The 22,026-nt window shown below is 32.0% G+C and overlaps 1 protein-coding gene across 6 annotated transcripts in view; it reads right to left on the bottom strand.

Annotated features, from left to right (window-relative positions):
- CNTLN (centlein) overlaps positions 1-22,026 on the bottom strand; it is a 299,553-nt gene that overhangs the window by 139,316 nt on the left and 138,211 nt on the right. For all 6 annotated transcript variants that reach the window (XM_076008761.1, XM_076008762.1, XM_076008763.1 and 3 more), the window contains one exon: positions 2,732-2,832. In XM_076008761.1, coding sequence (XP_075864876.1) covers positions 2,732-2,832 — 101 coding nt within the window. The remainder of the gene's footprint in view (positions 1-2,731; positions 2,833-22,026) is intronic.

Below are 22,026 nucleotides of genomic sequence, written 5' to 3'. Positions count from 1 at the left end.
TATGGATCTGCAGAAAGGAATAAAGAGCAGTAGGAATGGTTGTCAGCAAAGAAAAAAAAAAAAAGATAACTGCTAGACCTGGTAAGATCTAAGACTTTCTGCTGAAGTCAGACAACAAATTGAAACCCTGGGTGACCCTTCAAAGACTAGGAAACACTAATAGGTGGAGTGAACTGTATACATTTAACAATATGCAGATTTAAAATCCAATCTGGAGAAAACAACACAATTGAAGGAAGAAAACAACTTACCAAAACTCTGAATTTAAAAAAATACAAGCTCACAAAAGAGATAATACAACATCCAAAGGAAATAAAACAGGAAGTTGAAGAATTGAGACATTAAATTGAGACCAAAAATCTCATTGCAGATTTAATAAAAATATCAGAAAGAACAAAAGAAAGAATATACATGTCTAAAAATTGAATTGCTGGTGAAGGAATGTCTTGAATACATAAGAAACTGAATACATAAGAAAAAGATAAAGATTAAAAATTATAAGAAAATAGATATAAAGGCCAGACAAAAAATAATCTAACATAAAGACAACTGATATCATTGAATTAGAGTATAAAAATTGAATAAATATGTAAAAATATATACAAAAAATTATTGGAATGGAAAGATTTAATTGACAAATAACAAATGCATAGGTATTGCAGTAAAATGTGATTTAGAACAAATTATAGCAAGATATAGTCTACTTAAATTTTTGAATGTGAAGTTTAAAAAGTAAATCTTCAGGTGTCACTTAGCAAAAGCAAGTCATATACAAAGCAGGGAGTAACATAGGAGAGGAAGGGGAAATCAGACAGCTCTCCATAACACATTTCCATAGCACTGCCTTGTCTAAAAATGAATAGCATCTAGAAAGTTCTGGAGGAAAAAAGGTGCTACTCAATAAAATTATACCTAGCCAATTTATCCCTTGTATATAAAGACAGTTGAAACATGTTCTCAAATATCTAGGCTCTTATAAATATTGCTATTTTGATTCCTTCTTGAAAAAATACTTTCAATTATACCTGGCTAGCCAACAAATACATTAAAATAAAGAACTCATAAATAGAAAAGTCAAGATTTTAAAAAATGTGATTACCAAATTCAATATATACAGAAATAAGACTTTAAAACTGAGAAAATGATTGTTGTAATATATAAAGTTATAGACCTTGATAAAATGTCTTAAAAGATAATTTAATGAACAAAACTCAAGATGTAGAGAAAACAAAAAGAAATGTTTTGGAAAAATGTTGGGTTTTTTTTCATCTTGAATGGCAAAATGTTAATTTTAAATGGCCCTAACATTAAAATATATACTTTAAAAAAAGAGTAATTCCATTTTCAATATTTTTGTAAACTTTCTTTTTAGCACTACAGAAAACTTTTAAAAATTAATATCTCTTAAAACAGATAAAACATTTATCTAAAATGTAATAGCTCATTTGCTTTTACCTGTTTTTTTTTCATTTTGTTTGTTCCAGATAAACACAATGTAAATATTTTTGTCAAAATATGTTTTATAATATTTTTATATGATTTATTTATCTAGGCTTCTTTCTATATAACTATTAAGAGATGGTTATAATCAGCTGAAATAGCTCAGTTGGGAGAGCTGAAGAGATGGTTATATGATAATATTAAAGGTTTTGATTTTTAACTGGTTATGAACATTTTTTGCTTCTTTTTATTCTTATTGTTTGAATGTTTATAAGTGTGTCTAATTTTTTCAAAACAATAAAGTAATTATTTTTAAAAAAGTAAACCAAGGATAAAGTCTTAGAGAACTCTAGTTATAGAGTTCCATTTCCAATAAAAAATGGAAAGGAATTCCAGTGGAAGAGACAGAGAAGATTCAGGCAAGAGTAAGAGGTGAAACAAGAAAATAAGTGTTTCAGGAGCTGATAAAGAAAGAAGCTCAAAAAATGATGAAAATTAAAGGTGTAAATAGAGGCATTCAAATATTGGCCTTGACAAGTCACCAGTGACTTAAGTATCAACAACTGAAACAACAACAGTAATTGGGAAAAAAGCCAAATAAGGAGTATATGAAAACTAATTATTAGTATAAATTGTCAAAACCTAAAAGTACAGTGGTAATAATTAGGCTGCAGCAGGTTAAATAAGAAAAAAATCCTGTCATATGAACCTTATTTACTTTTTCTAATGAGCTACTACAGTTGTATAGAAAATATAGTTATCCTGCTTTTAACAAAGGAATAATCTTTTGCAATTGGAGCAGTGAGATATTCCCTACTACTAAATATTTTGAGGCTAGTGGTTAGGGACATTGCAGATTTAAAGATTTCCAACTGCCCTACTAACTCTGAGATTTTAATTCCAGGAAAACATATGAGAACTAAATGATTTCCAAAAAAAATGTACTGTCAAAAAAAAAAGATTATTGGTATTGAATATAAGGCTATATTATCTATAAAACTATGAACAAACATAACAAGGAAAATATTAGCAATGAATAATAAAAATTAATATCTTTTCTCCTTATCAAACATATCTTTAGAATTTTAATAAATTATAAAAGTAACTTTTAGGTGTTCTATTTATCTGATTTTCTCATGAGGGAGAAAACGTTAGTGAGTTATCAGTGAGTAAAGGGGTGGGAAAAGGGAGAAAATGGATAAAAATCTTAAAAGAAATTGAAACTAAAACATCAAGATTTAGGTAATTGAAAAATTCCTATGTTAAGCATTTATTTGCACAAAAAATTTACCTTCTCTTTTCTCTGCCATACATCTATTCAATTTTTGTATTGTTGCGTTATCAAGAGATATATGTACTTTAAGTTCATCCAATTCTTCTTGAAGATTCATCCTATGAAAATTAAAGCAAAACAATTGATTAAAATGTGAGTTAAAGAATAATGCACCAAACAAATAAAGGTAGTGAAGATATTTTAAAACATATAAAATAGAGAAAAGTAAAGTAAAAGCAAAAATATGTTAATATTCACAAATCCTAAAAGTTAAAATTGAATTTTAATGAGGATCTTGAAAATAAGATGTTGTAAATAAGTGATTTGTTAACTTTATCTCCATTAACATGTGAAACAAATTACAGACCATATGATTTAAAAAGTGATATATTGAGTTGCCTGACCACTTTCTAACACAAATATGCAAGGTATAATAATAATAAAAATGTTAATACATACCACTGAAAGCAAGGATAGTAAATCTCTAGATGCCAAATAAAGGCAAAGAATTCTTATCAGTAAAATGGCATTGAGCTACTATGGTGAGTATTTGACCTGGATACAACACTGTCTAGGAGGACTTCATACTGTGATAACTGAGTGGGGAATAGACGTTTAAACACAAGACCATACATGGCTGAGAGGCAAAACTGACATTACTATGGTAAGCTGGGAGAAAAATTTTGCTGAATGAAAACTTGAATATCTGAGCTTATTGGGTTAGGGTTCCATTAAGTTAGCCCTCCCTCCCTCGTCTGAGGGCAGGACAGAGTCAATCACATAATATTAGAATCCTAAGACTATAATGCTAGGTTCAAAATTGAGCTATATACATTTGCAGAAACATGAAGAATCAACAGTAATATAAAAACTGGTATATGGCCAGTGTACACTGGAGGATGCACGTAGACACAATTATCCTTAAAGGGAGGCTTCTACAACTGAGAATATGGATAGAGAAAAACTACTACAGAAAATAATTCTCAAAGAAGTCAAGCTTGAACATAAGAATAAACATAGAAATAAGTTCAAAGCCATGAATGACAGTCTACCTATTACTGTGACCAAAATAAGAGAATGTACAAGAAAATTGAGATAATAGAACTAAACTGATTTCTGCAATTAGAGTTTTTAACATGTTTTCTTTAAAAAAAAAAAGAAGAAGCAGTGACAAACATCTATTAAAAAAAGAACAGGGGGTTAGTAAATAAAGGATAACAAGTTTGGGCAACATATGGAGACCCTGTCTCTACAAAAAAATTTTAAAAAAATTAACTGGGAGTGGTGGCGTACACCTGGAGTCTCAGCTACTTGGGAGGCTGAGGTGAAGGATCACTTGAGCCCAGGAGTTCTAGGTTACAGTGAGCTATGATTGTGCCACTGCACTTCAGCCTGGGTGACAAAATAAGACCTCATCTTAAATAAATAAATAAATAAGATAGATATGAAAAAGAACCAAATTATATCTCTAGAAATACTAAACAGCAAAAATTAATAACAATAACATAATAATTGAAATTATAATCTCGATGGGTATGTTAAGTATCATGCAGAAAAAGCTAATGAAAATTGATAAAATGGAAGACAACACAAGGAGACAAAGAAAGGAAAACAGCAGAGGCATATAAGGTGTGTTGGAATGAGAAGTCTAAAAAGTATCCCGCAGAAATTACTGAATGACAGAACTGAGAGAAGGGTGTGGGGAGACAATAAACAAAATGCAGTAGCTGAGGATTTGGGAACTGATGAAAATATGAATTAACAGATTAAGAGTATCAAAAATTGCAAGCACAATAAATAAAACTATACACACACTTAGAAACATCATAGTGAAACTATAGGACACTGATGAGAGACAATCTTTAAATCAACCAGATTGAGAAGAAAAAATCTCTAACAAATAAAGAACTTTAGAAAAACTGCAGACTTATATCAACAAGAAAAGCCAGAAGGAAAGTAAGTAATATCTTTCCACATGCCAAGGTTTACCATTCGCAGATCCTAGATGAAATAACTATTAAAGAATACATTTTAGGGAGGAAAAATCCCTTCAAAAGCAAGGTATAAAATAAAATAGACTATTTGAAAGGCACTGGCAAACGTGTACATGGAACTAAATAAATATTTAGTATGTAAAGCAATCATAACAATATCTAAATGAAGATAGAGTTAAAATAAGGTAGGATTAAAATTCTCAACAACAAAATGATATAAGACAAAGGGAGAGATCAATGTTAAAGAATTTTAAGGTCCTTGCGTTGTTGTAGGAGTGTAGAGGTACAGATGAACTTTAGACCTTGTCAAATAAATGATGTATGTTCAATATCAAGAATAATTATTTGAAGAATGGAAAACAAATATAAAATTTACAAATCAAAGGAGGTCAAAAAGGAAATTAAAAAAATGTAACTAATCAAATCAAAGGCATGAAAATCATATTTAAAAAGGAACATAAAAAATATACACTAAGAAAAAAATATTAGCATAAAGATGATCATTACATAATTATGAAAGATGACCTGCCATAAAAATATATCAGTTCTAATATTTTAATACACTCAATATGATAAAAATAAATTATAATAAATTCAAATGATAAAATGTATATAAAATAAAATATATCTCTGCTTTCCCTCAGTTTACATCTTGAAAACACTGATGTTTCCAGTTTGATATATATATTTTTGTTCATATAATCATAAATACACATACATAAGGATTTTAAAAATTGGGACCCTTTGATATATATTGGCAGCTTCCCAGGTCCATTATAGATTGATAGGAGGAACACATACATATGCACACAAATACATTCAACTGCACAGCAATTAAGTTTGAGTTAAGTTCCTGATTTGTTTAGCTAAGAACATGGAACATACTGAAGCAAGAATGGCTCCACAAAGAAAAGGCAGATGTAACTTATTTCAACTTAGTTTTTCTTGGCTCTTAGATCACTAGCCCAGCAGAACACAGTGCTGATGTCATTAAAATGTTATTTCCTGCTTCTTGAAAGATATTTTATACTTACAGCTTGTTCTTTTATAAAGAACCTACACAGTCCCTACTTTTAATAAGAAATATATAGAGATATTTTTAGAGATGAGGTCTTGCTCTGTCACCCAGGTAGGAATGCAATGGCATGAACATAGGTCACTGCAGCCTGGAACTTCTGGGCTTCAGCACACCTCAGCCTCCTGAGTAGGTGGGACTATAGGAACATGCCACCATGCCTGGCTGATTTTTTATTTTTTATTTTTGTAGAGACAGTGTCTTGCTATGTTACCCAGGCTGGTCTCAAACTCCTGGCCTCAGGCAATCCTCCACCTTGGCCTCCCAAAGTGCTGAGATTATAGGTGTGAGCCATCATGCCTGGCCTTTAATTAGAAACATTTATAGACATCAGGGACTATCCTGTCCTTGATTCAAACTAAGCACCAACAAATCACATCTTAATGGGTTTTGGGGGAGAGGCTGACAGAGTCAGAGCCCCAGCACGCAGGGCAGGATGAGCATTAGCTGTATACTGACTCTGATTTACTACTCACTGATTATGGTGTTTCTGATACTCTGGTATGAAGAACCCCATTTAAAATCTATTTCTCATCGGACAAATGATATGAAATGACTGTATTCAGACAGTGGACAACAGGCAACACAGAACTGCGACTCCTAACACAAAGCAAATAAACAAAGAGGGCCCCTAATGGTAGCACTGATTTCTTCCTGGAGGCATTTTCCAGACCATGATTCAGAGACAGGGGTCCCAGGAAGAAGATGAGAGTATTACTGAACTGAAGCAAAAAAGAAGTCTAAAACAGCTGCAATTTGTGGAGTCCAGTATTCAGACAGGAGGAAGCTACAATGTAAAAGAGCTACAGAAATCTGCCTAAGAATTCCTTTGAATCTGTGGCTAAATATTTTGTTGCATATGCATAGTATGAAACATAAGGTAAGGCAAAGAACAACAGGAGCTATAAACAGTATTCCCAGAGCTCATACAGGATTGGATACATTTGAGTTGTGACCAGCCAGAGAGGAGAGAATCTTTGTTGAACACCATGACATTCAATAGAGAACTCATAAGGGTCATTATAATGAGTAGAGATAAATAAGCCTCTGGTAAAGACTACTCTAAACCTGTGCTAACAAGGTGCTTTTGAAAACCTGAAAATATTTAAACTGGAATCTCTGTTTGATCAAACTTTAGCCAGGCTCCTGAACATTCTCCCAGACCCATCTATGTACCTCCTTGTAAAATTCAGTTTTAACAAAGAATTTTGCTAAGTCAGTTTAGCAAGAACCACCCACTCCAAATATCTGATCACCTTGATATGAGATTGGATTCCTCATCCTCCACCATCCCCAAGGTAATCACCCTCGTCTAACGTTAGCAAAAATCCTATGAGGTCAGTTTCGCCAGAAGCTTCCTTATCCCTGATGTTTCCTCTTGGTAATTTTTCATTCACCAGCCCCCACTCTGCTCCTTGGTCACAATTCCCATTTGCCCATGCTGTATTAGGAGTTGAATCCAATCTTCTCCCCAGCTGCAGAATTGCATTGTAGTAGTCCCTATATCTATCATGATAGTCCTGAATAAATTCTTTCTTACTATATGTTAATAAGTAGTCTTTTTTTTTCTTTAACACTTCTAAATATTTCTTCTTTTGAAGAAGAATCCAAGAATAATTAGAAAATATTTTGAACTTAATAAAAAATAAAAACACATTTCAAAATTTGTAAGGTGCAGCAAAAACAATGCTTAGATAAATATCTGTTATATATAGTACATATACAAGAAAAGAAGAAAAATTCATAATTATGTAAGCTTCCAAATAAAGCTAGAAAAAGAAAACATATCAAGTTGAGGACTTTTCGTATATTTATTGGTCATCTGGATGTCCTCTTTTGTGAAATATCTGTTGACGGTTTTGCTATTTTTCTACTAGGTTGACTGTCCTTTTCTTATTTATTCAGAGGAATTCTTCACATATTCTGCATACTAATTTTTGGCTGAACATGTGTACTTCAAATATCTTTTCTCAGCCTGAATGTTGCCATTTAATTCATTTAATGGTATCTTTCAATGAATAGAAGTTCTTGGTTTTAATACAGTCTGTCTTAGTCCACTTGTGTTTCTATTAGGGGATACCTGAGGCTGAGTAATTTATAAAGAAGAGGTTTGTGTAGCTTGACATTCTGTAGGCTGTACAGGAAGCATGGGGCCAGCATCTGCTTCTGGTGAGGGCCTCAGGAAACTTCCACTCATACCCGAAGGTGAAGGTGAGCAGGCATGTTGAGATCACAAAGGGGAGGTGCCAGGCTCTTTTTAACAACCAGCTCTGGAGGAAACTCTCCTTTACAAAGAGTTTACAGAGCAAAAAAGAAAAATGGCATTGAGCTACTCATGAGGGATCTGCCCAGTGATCCAAATTCCTCCCATTAAGCCACACCTACAACATTGGGGATCACAATGCAACATGAGATTTGGGGGGTCAAATATCCAAACTATGGCACAGTCCAATTTCTCAATTTTTAGTTTATATTAGCACTTTTTATGTCTGGTTTAAAAATCATGGCCTAGCATGAAGTCACAAAGGTGTTCTATGTTTTCCTCTAAAAGCTTTATTGCTTAACCTTTCACATTTAGACCTGCAATCAATCTAGAATTGACTTTTGTGTTTGGTGTGAGTAAAATATTCTATTAATGTAATCAGAGTTTTTAAAAATTAAAGTTCTTAGAATGTTTAGCTATATAGTTATATCATCTGCTCTTCTAGTTGTTTCTAAATTTTCATAATTATAAGCAATGCTGTAGTGAACATCCTTGTATATGTGCTCATATATAAGATTTCCTTTAGTGTTTATAACTAGAAGTGAAATTTTTAGGTCTTTGAGTACATACTTACAAATAGAAAGCACATTTCAAACAAATGTACGGAGAAAAATATAACCACCATTAATGTAACAATCAACTAGATTTTAAAACACTAACACTATTTAATTCATCACTTTTATTTTTGAGAAAAAAGATAAAATGATCTTTAAATAGTAATGTCCCATACAATATTCTGCCTTTCTTCCCTCTCTGGAAGCAATCAGTTCTTAAATTTGGTGTGCATCTTTCTGGTCCATGTTTTCATACTATATATATGTGTGTATATGTATATATAGTTATACATAACTATATTGTATGGATATCTGTGTGTATATACACATACATATCTACAAAAATATAGTATCATTTTATGATTTTTAAAAATTTTATGTTTTTACAAAATGTACCATAGTGTATATATAATATTATTCAACTTTCTTCTTTTAAATCTAACTCAACTTTTGCTCTTGAGGCATTTCCATCTTGATAAGTATAGATCTAGTTCATGCATGTTAAATGCATTGGAGTATTGCATTATATCAATATATCACAATGTATTTATATTAGAGATTGAGACTGCTTCTAATTCTTCATTATTACAAAATTGCTGCAATGAATATCCTTATTCATGTATCCTATTTCACTTCATTTTACAAAATTCCTAAGATTCTATTTCCAAGTAAACTTTTACTCTCAAGGGTTTTATATTCCTTAGACAGAATTGCAAATATTGAAAAATATATTGCCAAATTTAATATCTTTTTACATCTGAAGATAACTTTACCTACAACATTCCTATATTTGATGATATATGATACTATTCATTTCTTAAGAACAAAGTTTCTTAAGAAGCAAATAATCCACACTGAAAACAAAATATTCTAAAGCCTGAAGCAGTTTTTGGAATAATAACTTTATATCAGTTTCTTATATCATTCACAATAAATTTTGTTATTTATATATAATCATTAGCATTCAGTTTACATGTTCAAATCCATCATTGTTGATAGTATTATATTCCTTAAAGAAAAATGTAGCAAAATAGACAGAGGTAATGTGATAAAACACACTTGCAGAAAGAAACTTTGATATCTTTTTTTAAAAAATCAAATGATCACAACACTGAATATTTTCCAATATAATCTTTTAAGTAATTTTTAAAATACTATATATATAGTGCCCCAAATGTGTGAAAACAAATTAAAGCAGCAAATAAATTTAAAATACTATATGTGTGGCCTCAAAAAATAAATATCATACAAATATGGTCTTCATTGTTTGATAACAACTTAAGGAAGCAACACAAAGTTAATCTCAAGATTTATGAAATAATCTAGTACTTGGGAGGCCGGGTGGGAGGATTGTTTGAACCCAGGAGATGAAGATCAGCCTGAGCAACATAATGAGAACTCATCTATACCTAAGATAAAAAAGTTTGCTGGGCATAGTGATGCGTGCCCACAGTCCCAGCTACTTGGAAGGCTGAGGCAGGAGGATCATTTGAGCCCAGGAGCTTCAGACTGCAGTGAGCTATGATGATGCCACTACACTTTAGCCCAGGCAACCAAGCAAGACCCTGTCTCAAAAAAAAATTTATAAAATAAAACTCCAAAATATACTTATCATTTACACCAGTGAAATGTCTGAATATGGATACAAAGTAATATTTTTTCTTAACCACCAATACTGTTGACTGTACATGAAAATACAAATTAAAATACAAATCAAAAATATAATAGCAAAAGGTGGAAACAACCCAAACATCTATCAATGGATGAGTAAACAAAATATGATTTATACATATAATGGAATAGTATTAAGTCTTTCAAAGGAAGGAAATTCTGACACATGGTATAATGTGGATAGCTTTGAAGACATTATGATAAATGAAATAAGCCAGACACAAAAGTACAGATATTGTATGATTTCACTTATATGAGGCACCTAGAATAGGCAAATTAATAGAGACAGAAAGCAGAAAGAGACAGGGGTTAGGGGAAGTGGAGAATGAGGAGCTATTGTTTAATGGGCATTGGGTTTTAATTTGAAAAGATGAAAAGGTTTTGAAGATGGTAGTGGTGATGGTAGTATAACAGTGTGAGTATACTTAAATGTTACTGAATTGTACATCTAAAAATGGTCAAGAAAAAGAATTAAAAAAAAATAAAGTGCTTAAATTAGTCCATGTCACATGGTAAACACACAATAAATATTATTTGCTATTATCATCCTCAAAAAAAATAAAAAAGGTCAAAATTATAAATGTTATATCATGTATAGTTTACCACAATTTAAATATATATTTAAATACACATACACACACACACACACACACTCACCCACAATATAGGCTGATTATACAGCAAACAAATGGATAAATCATTTCTATATTTTAGACAAATGAAAAGGGCAGAAAAGAGGGAAAAAAGTGGAAAGAATAAAGGAAAAACATAAAAATAGAAATGCATAGAAGAGCTTTATCTTCATATTAATCACAGTTTTTAATTACATATAAACATACATATTGATTACTATTTGTGCTCTCCAATAAACTGAAGCCATGTGATGCCTAGAGCCATGTGCATTATGCTCAGTATTTTACTTCTCACGCTGAGCATACTGATTGCAGTAATTAATGAAAGCACAAGCACTACAAATGATCACACTGATTCAATACTATGTAACTACTATTATAAAACTCCATAGTTTAAAATAATTTTTCACACATATTATTATACTTAGCTATAGTGGTTTATTTGCTTCCAGGCCTCAGTACTTTAACAGCATCATAGTGGACTGCTCAAAAGTCATCTATAGGCTTCATGTTGCCTCATACTCTGAAGCATACTAGAGACAGAAAAGAAGAATATAAGGAGCATAAGCTACAGGGCTCTAACTTAGCAATGAATAGGTTTCAGGTTAATCTTGTTCTGAAATTTCCCACTCTTACCTAGTGATACTTAATAGATGTTTACCTGCTCTGAGCTCCAAACTTAGTGTATGAATTTCTTGTCCCTGATTTTCAATCATAAAGTAAATGAGATTCAAAGTCTGTTGCCACATAGTCTTCAAATCCATTGCCTTTCTTTCCAATAGACCCTGATAAAAAAAAAACTTGTACAACTTTTGATTAAACTAATATCTCAGGACTTATATTCTGATTTGCTCTTGGCTCATAATAGCCTGTGCTCTTTCCTGTCGGACTGATTTCTTTACCACAGATATATGTAAGTTCTCACTTTACTAATTAATCACATTAATTCTTACACATAATAATCATATAGCCTGTTTTTCAAAACTTTAAAAAATAATATGTGCAACAACTAGATATCCACATGCAAGAAATGAAACTGGACCCTCTACTTCACACCACATATAAAAATTTAATTCAAAGAGGATGAAAGACTTAGATGTAAGAGTTAAAACTATAAAACAACAACAGGAAAACATTAGGGCAAATCTTTGTGACTGTGGATTTGGAGATGGATTCTTAGATACCACACCAAAAGCATGAGCAACAAACAACAAAGAAAGAGATAAATTGGACTTCATCAAATTTAAAACTTTTGTGCATCAAAGGACACTATCAAGAAAGTAGAAAGACAATATACAAAATGGGACAACTAGATATCCACATGCAAAAAATGAAACTGGACCCCCTACTTCACACCACATACAAAATGGGAGAAAATTTTTGCAAATGTCTAGTATCCAAATGTAAAGAACTATTAGATGTCAACAACAAAAAAAACAAACTCAATTTTCAATATGAGCAAAGGACTTGAAAAGAAGATAAAGAAATGGCCAAAGAAACACATGCAAAGAAGCTCAGTGTCATTATTCATTAAGAAAATCCTAATCAAAATCACAATGAGATGTCACATCATACCCACTAGGTTGGCCACAATAAAAACAAAAACAAAAATAGATAGTAACAAGTGTTAATGAGGATATGGGGAAATTAGAATCCTGACTGACTGCTAGGAATATAAAATGGTATAGCCACTGTGAAAACAGTTTGGCAGTTCCTTAAAAAAATTAAACATAGAATTACCATATGCCCTGCAAATTCCACTCACAGGTATATACCCAAAAGAATTGAAAATTAGTATTCAAACAAGTATTTGTATACAAACGTTCATAGTGGCACTATTCAGAATAACTAAAATGTAATGTCCACCAGTGGATGAATGGAAAAACAATTGTGGTATACACATACAATGGAAAATTAGTCAGCCATAAACAGTAATGAAGTTACTGATACATGCTACAATGTAGATGAATCTTGAAAACATCATGCTAAGTGAAAAAAGCCAGGCACAAGTCACATATTGTATGATTTTATTTATATGAAATAGTCAGAATAGGTAAATCTATAGCAACAGAAAGCAGATTACTGTTGCCCGGAAATAGGGGAAGGGGAAAATGGGGAGATGGGTATGGTGTCTCCTCTGGGGGGTGATGAAAATGCTTTGGAATTAAAGGTCATGGCTGTACAACACTGTGAATGCACTAAATGTCACTGAATTATATGCTTTAAAATAAAACTAATATGTAATTCATATGTTGTCAGTGGTAACCCCAAAATACATTTGTTTCCAAAATACATCCTCATTGGCAGACATTTTTTGCTAAAAATTTTATTTCCACCTTTTTAGAATGTAAAATCTTCATTTCTACACACCAAAAGAAATGATATTCCTGATTGAAAAAAACAGGAGTCTTGCTTTGCAGAGGAAAAACATAATGGCTGAAGTTTTCTAAGATAATATTAGTTCCTTAAGCCATTATTATTGAGTTTTATCAAATATTATTTCAAAGTATGGCCTATTTAACACTTAACCAAGAAAGAAGAAGAAAGTGCTCTAACCTGGGTTATGCCACTGATCTGTAGATTATTTACTTTTTATCATTAAGCGAAAATGACCAAACTATCATTGAAATAAAGAAGACTATAAATGGTTATAATAGATAGGGTAAGATTCCCTAATTTTATAAAATAAAATTGAAGTTTTTGATTATGAATTATAAATCTCTTTTCCACTCACCTCTAGCCCTAACTGCCTTCACTGACTCACTAACCAGGATTCCCAGCATTAACTAGAAAAAACATTAGTAATTCTTTGCAAATATTTTGCATTCTCATACTTATTTTCAGATGTGAAACAAAAGTGAAAGCAGGAATGATAAATAGGGGCCTGACATTGAGTGTGTGTCATTACTATAAAGAATTCAGCTTTTATTTTAAGAGCAAAAGAAACATAGCAAAGGTTTTAAAACAGAGAAGAAACATGCTCAGAATTGTATTTTAAAAGATCACACTGCAGCATTGGTGGAAAAAAGTCTATTTGAAGGGATAAGAGCAGATGTGGATATTTACAGTTTATTCTATTAATAGTTGACCAGGGAAGAAGTGATGGTGGTTTGTATAAGGGCATTACTAGTAAGGATGGAAAGAAATAAATACATTCTAGAGATATTTGTGTAGATTCTTAAGACTTGGTATGGATTTTAATGAGGAGGTCAGAAAATGATAAATCCATTATAACATCCTAGGTTTCTAGTTTGAGCAAACTGATAAATCAAAAATGCCATTTGAGCTTTAAAGTTCTAGATAAGGGGTTAATTTGGAGGAGAAGATCATGAATTTGGTTTTAGACATGTTGAATTCGAGTTAGACATATAAGAGGAGATGCTGTGTAGGCATTTGGATATACTTAGTTGCATTTCAGAAAGAGGGGTCTATGATAAAAATATGAAAGTTAACTGGCAAGAGATAATGACTGAAATCATAGGAGTAGATAAAACTGTTGTAAGAGACTACACAAATTAATTACAGAGAATGTTTACCACAAAATTCAAAAATACTACAACAGTAAACAGCTGATTTCAGTGGGAAGAGTTGGCAAAGGACAATGTAAAGAAGTGGCCACTGAAGCAGAGACAAAATCAAAAGAGAATAGTGCCAGAGAGCTGAAGAAAAAAATGTGTTTTAAAGTATGTCAACAATTTTTTCTAACATTGGTGAAAACTCGAACAATATGAGAAGTATCCTTTGGTTAACTCCTCATTACTGAATGGTTTACCTAGATTTAATGCCTTTGATTTAACTATTCTTAACAAATCAGAGTCTACATGGTTGGCTGTTATGGACTGAATTGAGTCTCTCCAAAATTCGTAAGCCAAAGCTCTAACCCCTAATGTGACAACATTTGGAGATGGGGTCTTTGAGAGATAATTAGGGTTAGAAGAAAGTCTTCATGCAATGGGATGGGACAGTAAGAAGGTGGCCATCTGCAAGCCAGGAAGAGGACCCTCAATAGGAACCTAACCCATTAGCACCTTGATCTTACACTTTCCAGCCTCCAAAACTGTGAAAAATACCTGTTTGTTATTTATGCCACCCAGTCTATGGCATTTTGCTATACTCATAAGAGCTGACTGATACACTGATATTTCACAGTTGTTATTTTTTATTCCCCACACATATTCTTAAATTTGCTATTTATTCTATTTTATGGTTTATAAATATTGAAAGTAGTACATTTTTATTTACTTCAACAAATCATTACATCAGAACAGACCTGGTATAATAAACAACCAATTTATTGGGGTTTTTTCCTTATTTATGTTCCACTTTGTTGCTACTACAATCAGAATCAGGATGAATGTCACAATGATCATAACACATTTGGGTAAATATTTTATAATTAGTCTAAATTATGTACAAGATTTTTTCATACATGTAAATAGGTAAGTATAGGTTGGAGGGAGATCAGTGAAACTGCTGAGAAAGGGCAATTAAATTAGGGTTGTAAAGATAAAAGATCTATTAAGAAACAAATGTATTTCTCTAAGACTAGAATTGATAAACTCAAAATATAAAGTTTACCTATATCTTCGCAAAAAAGATGAGAGAATCAACAGAAGCAAAGAATAAATGTAGATGTTTGATTTTAGTTTGTACATTATCACACACAGATAGTTATATCATTTTAATGTCTCTTACTGCTTTAATTCGAGCCCTCATGATAGATTTAAATGGTATCCCTTACCTAGTATCACAGCTAAGAGCCTTTCCACATCCTACATTGTATCATCACTGCTGTAAAATAATTGTAATTACATAACCCATATTCCACTTGATATACTGAATGAACTCAAAACTCATTGCCATAGCATAGAGGATTCTACTGCAGTCACCACATGATTTAGCTATTAGTTTATAATATTAAGCTAAAGAATCACCACCATTTATCTTTAAGCTTTACTTCAGCTCTTTTCCCACTCACATGCAGAATAGAGTTTTCCTGCTTTATGTCACTACTATTCTCTTGTTTTTTTCACACTTTTGCCTGTCTTCCCTGCTTAGTTGTGAGGACTTGAAAAAATGGGTAACATATTATTTCTCTTTGTTTACCTGTCCATGTCTAGAAGAGTGCCCAGTGCAGCATTTTTATAGAGTAGAGATTAGTATAAAAAGACAAAAATTACCAAACCACTACAAGTTCCTGATTTATTTAGCCAAGGAAATAGAAAACATACAGGGAATCTCAGCACACCTAGGATTTCTAGCAAGGACATGCAGCTGTGGTTGACAATGTGCAGTGTATAATTTGCTGGATTAGAAAAGCTTGATTTCCTGCTGCAATTGAGTCCTCTTTTATAGTTTTATATCACTATTCAAAAATAATATAAACAAATATTATTATACGAATGCTTTCATTTGGGAGAATGTTAATGTAATATCTGACTTTCTTAGTTTCTAAATCTAATTTATCTTGGGTAAGGCAACAATTTCAACTAAGCGAGAAAGCTGAGCGAGCTCACTGGTATTTCTGAAAGCTTTCCTGGCCTCTTGTTATCTAACATCCAAAGGATGGCTTCACCTCACTAGCATATGGTAAATACCCCTACACTAAACCGCAGAGTTTGACACTATTAATCTTCAGTACACCAGTGTATATTCAGCCCCTAGTTTATTGTCAGGCTCTGAATTACTATTGAATGAACAAATAGATGAATATATTAATGCTTGTTAGATAAATACTGAAGGAAGCAGCCAATTTATCAGTTTATAAATTGCTAAGCTCTTGGGTTTTTTGTTGAAATACGGTTATGATATAATAAGTAGATATACTTCATAAATCTAAATGAAATATTATAGGAACTATATTCCATGCAAAAATCTCCAAGTCCTCAGATTCCTTTACTATTGCATTGACTAATATTTCTGACCATACTCAATGGTAAAAACACTATAATCTTGGTCAGTGGTAGCATCATATTTTTAAGCTGATGTAGAGTTTCCATACAATGCTTAATTAAAGTCTTGAAAAGTTAATGTTTAAGATTAGATTTGGAAGAACTACATAAATTTGGTTTAAAAGCAGTATTAGTAGTACATCTTCTTTCATGGATTCTACCCTGAAGTATAAGAGATACTTATTACTGCAGAAACGGGTGGTAAATCTTATTCTTAAATGGTTAAGACTGAGTATTAAACTAGATGTTAATGTATGACCCAAAAATAAGAATGCCTGCCCCATAGTATAAAAAGCCAAAACTTCTGGTTCCCCAAGAAGGAATAAATGTATTTATGTCTATTCCTCTGCTAATTAAGTTACAAAAACCAGAAAAAATGCACAAAATGAACACTGAAGGTTGGGGAGAAGAAGAACACAACAGGAACTTGAGGAATACAGGAACAATACTAGAGGAATAACTCATAGTGGTGAGTTTTTTGGTTTTTTTTCATTCCTCCTAAAAATACCAAACTAGGTACTAGAGAAACACACAACCCAGAATGCCAATGAACACAAACAAAGAAGCTTCAAGGAAACCTGCTCTCTAGCCAAAGGACCAGCAAAAGGGTGGATAAGTAAGACAAAAATCATGGTGACCATGGTTGCCCTACTCCAGCCATAAACCAATGGGGGTGCGGAAACAAAACAAAACAAAACAGAATATAGCCATGCTCTGTCAATGACAGCACAGTGAGAAGCCTGGTCTTTCACCAACATCAAGCAGTAACCCCTTCATATCCTCTTCAACGTATTACCAGCAGAGGTCGAGCTAAGAGGTAAGGGGGAAAAAGCCAAGTATGGTGGTATGGGCCAGCTACACAGGAAGCTTGCAGCAGAAGGATCACTTGAGCCCAGGAGATTAAGGCCAGCCAAGGCAACAAAGGGAGATCCTGCCTCTTTAAAAAAAAAGGTAAGATTCCCACCTCTTCCTAGCTGTAATGAGGTGACCCTCTCCCTCAGGTATGATGTCATCTGAGGCCTGTTAAAGGTTTAAATAAGATCTAGAGACTCAAAACATAACACAGATAGTCCTTGACATACAATGGTTCTACTTACAATTTTTCAAATTTAGAATGGTACAAAATTGTTACAATTTTGACATATTCAAATTTTGAACTTTGATCTTTTCCTGGGCTAGCAATGTATGTACAAAGATATTCAACATGTTATTATAATATAGGCTTTGTGTTAGATGACTTTGCCCAACTATACACTAATGTAAGTGTTCTAAGCACATTGAAGATAGGCTAGGCTAAGCTATGATGTTTGGTAGGTTTTATTAAATGCATTTTCAATTTATGATAGGGTTACCAGAACATAACCCCACTGCAAGTAGGAGAGCATCTGTACTCCAAATATCAAAGAGACAATAAAAAAAAAATCAATCATCATATCAAGAACCAGGAAAATCTTAACATGAAGGAGAAATTATAACCAAGGGATGCCAACACCAAGATATAATTCACATTTCAGAATTTCTTGACAAGGATTTTAAAGCAGCTGTGATTAAAATGCTCTAAAATACAATTATGGACACTTTTAAAACAAATCAAATAGAAACTCTAAGCAAATATGTAGGCTATAAGAATCAAAGGGAAATTTTAGAAGTAAAAATTACAATAACTAAAATAAAAAACTCACTCTATGAGCTCAATAGCAGATGAGAGAGGAGAACCAGTAGATTTGAAGACAATAGAAATTATCCAATCTGCATAATAGAGAGAAAATAGGTTGAAAAATAAATTGAACAGAGCCTCAGGGACTTGTAGAACAATAAGAAAAGATATAACATTTATGTCATTAGAGTCCTAAAAGGAGAAGAAGAGGAATGTGGAGCTCAATAAAATATTTAAAGAAATAATGACCAAAACTTCCCAAATTTGTCAAAAGGCAGAAACCAAAAATTCAAGAAGCTGATCAAATCCCAAATAGGATAAACTCAAAGAAATCCATGCTGAGACATGTTATAATCAAACTTCTGAAAGGTAAAAAAAAAAAAGAAAAATGATTGAAAGCAGGTAGGGAAAACAATGTATTACCTATAGGAGAACAAAGATTCAAGCAGTGTATTTTTCATCTAGAGGCCAGAAGAAAGTGGCATACTTTTCAAGTGCTGAAAAAACAAATTTTTGCTAATCTAGAATTCTACGTCCAGTGAAAATATCTTTCAGTAATGAAGGTAAAATCAAGGCATTTTAAATGAGAACAAACAGGGAATTTATTGCCAAACAACCTACCCTAAAGAATTCTAAAGGAAGTTCTTCAAACTGAAAGAAAATGATAAAAGAAGAAACTTGGAAGATTAGAAACGAAGAAATAACAAAGGAATAGATAAAAATACCTCCATTACATTTAGCCATAAATATAATTTATGCCTAATAGAATATTAATGTTTTATAGTTTAAAAATTATGTTTGACAGTTGAAGCAAAAATTATTACATCATGTGATGAGCTTCTCAATGTAACTAGAGAATATATTTGAGATAATTATAAAAGCATGTAAATGGAGGTAGGGTTTCTACATTTCACTTAAAGTGGTAAAATGTTGATTCCATTACATTGTAATAAGTTATGTATGTATAATACCTAGAGCAAACACTACAAAAACTATTCAAAGAAATATACTCAAAAACCCCGCAGATAAATAAAAATGGAATTCTAAAAAATGCTCAAGTAACTCATAAAAAGAAAAGGGAAACAGAGGAAACAAAGAAAAATTAAATAATAACATGGCAGACTTAGCTATAACATATCAATAATGCAAGATAAAATGTCAGCATGGGAAAAAATAACTTAGTACAATTAGAAACCAAAATAAACATTACAATACCATTTAAAATAGCTCCAAAATGTTACATACTTTGGTACAAATCTAACAAAGGTATTGATATACAGACCCTGTAAGCTACAATTACAAAACACTATTAAAAAGAAAAAAAGAAAATCTCAATAAATTAAGAAACACACTGCATTCATGGAATGATAGACTCAACATGGTCAATAATATGTTAATTCTTTCCAAACTGATCTACAGATTTAGCACAATGCCAGTCCTTTTTTAAAAAAAAACTTATTTTTGTAGCTAAAACTTATATGGAAAGACAAAGGGACTAAGAAATCTAAAACAATTTTGAAAGAGAAGAATAAATTTGGTCACTCTCACTGAGGTTAACATCCATTAGAAATTATAGTAGTCAAAAAACAGGTGGTTCTCATGAAATCTTATAATAGATTAATGGAATAAAACAGAGTCCTAAAATAGACCTACAGAAATCTAGTCAATTGGTATTTGACAGTTACAAAGCCAAATGATCTTAGAAAGGATAGCCTTTTGAAAGTGATATTGATACAACTGGACATATATTTGCAGAAAAATGAACTTTAACTTATAATGTACATTTTATATAAAAAGTAGCTCAAAATGGATCATAGAGCTAAATATAACGTGTAAATCTTCTTCAGAAGAAAACATGAGATAAAATCCTTGTGACCTAGATCAGGTAAATAATTCTCAAAGCCATGATCTATAAAAGGACAAAAAAGGATAAACTGGATTTCATCAAATTAAAAACTTTTGCCATGTAAAAGATACAGGTTAAGAGAATGAAAAGGCAATCTACAGAATGCAAGAAAATATTTGCAAATCACATTAAGGATCTGTATAGAGAATATATAAAGACCCCTTAAACCTCAAAAATAAGAAAAAGATTATTTAATTTGTTTAATAACCAACCAATTTTTTAAATGGGCAAAATATTTGAACAGACACTCATCAAATATGATATAAAGATGGCAAATAAACACATGAATCCATTAACCATTAACTATTAGGAAAATACAAATTAAAATCACAGTGGGATACCCATTGGTATGGTTTTAAAAAAAATACTGGCAACACCAAGTGCTTACAAGGACATGGGGCAACTGGACTCTGATGAATTATTGGTGGGAATGAAATGGTATAGCTACTCTGGAAAACAGCATGGCAGTTCCTTACAGAGTTATATATACACTGACCGTATGACCCAGCAATGCAAATCCTGGATATTCAAAAAGTTATGTTCAAATAAAAAAACCTGTGTATAGGCAGGCTCCATTTTTAATCCCAAAAAACTAGAAAAGACCCAAATGTTCTTCAGCAGATGGATAAACTGGTATATCCATATAATGGAATATCACTTAGCAATAAAAAGGAAAAAAGTGGATGAACCAACTTGAATGAAAAAGGCATTATGCTGAGTAAAAGAGGCCAGTCTCAAAAAGTTACAGTGTCTCTCACACTTTGATATTTTGCCAAAAAAAAAAAAAAAGTTACAGCCTATATGATTCCATAGGTATGGCATTCTGAAAAAGGCCAAGTTCTAGGGAGGGAGAATGAATTGCCAGGTGTTAGGAGTAGTGGAAGGATTTGACTACAAAGGGGCAGGACAAGGAAATTTTTCAGATGATGGAACTATTTTGTATCCTGATTGTGGTGGCAGATACTTGAATCTATACATGTGTTATAACTCATAAAGCCACACACTAAAAAGGTTAATGTACTATATAAAATTTTTTTAAAAGTCTTATCATTTCATCATACTTTTTGAAATTAGTTTTATTTTTAACATCACACTCCATGAAGAATATTTAATACTAAACACACTTCTAAGCTCCTTGAGAATAGAAGGTTTGTCTGATGTTCTCATTTCATTCACCTAGCAAAGTATGTGTAAGAAGGCAGTAACTCAAACATGTTTGTTAAGTGAATAAATGTTTCACAAAATAACTCAACCCTGCCCCCCAAAATTTTTACTTGATTTAAACTTTATTCGATGCTTTTAAAAAATTCATTACCTTTTTACTAAGACTGATCTGAAAAATAACTATTTTACAATTGGCTATCACTTCAGTGAACATAAACAGATTGTAGGAAAAAAATCCATACTTTAATAATGACTCATCATTCAATTCAAAAAGGATCATTTTTAAAGTACAAACACTACTGAGTGAACATATCATAATTCTGAAAGTTCTTTAACTTTCTTAAAAAGGCCTTGCTACATTTTCTTTAGTGCTATTTCATTAATGAATAAAATAAACCCCAAATGTTCCACACTTACATGTAACCTCTGCCTGAATTTTCTTGAAT

The sequence above is a fragment of the Microcebus murinus genome, chromosome 12 (genome assembly GCF_040939455.1).
Source record: "Microcebus murinus isolate Inina chromosome 12, M.murinus_Inina_mat1.0, whole genome shotgun sequence".
Taxonomy (NCBI): Eukaryota; Metazoa; Chordata; class Mammalia; order Primates; family Cheirogaleidae; genus Microcebus; species Microcebus murinus.
The sequence above is the reverse complement of the archived record's forward strand: the minus strand, read 5'-3'. Positions and strand labels throughout refer to the sequence as shown.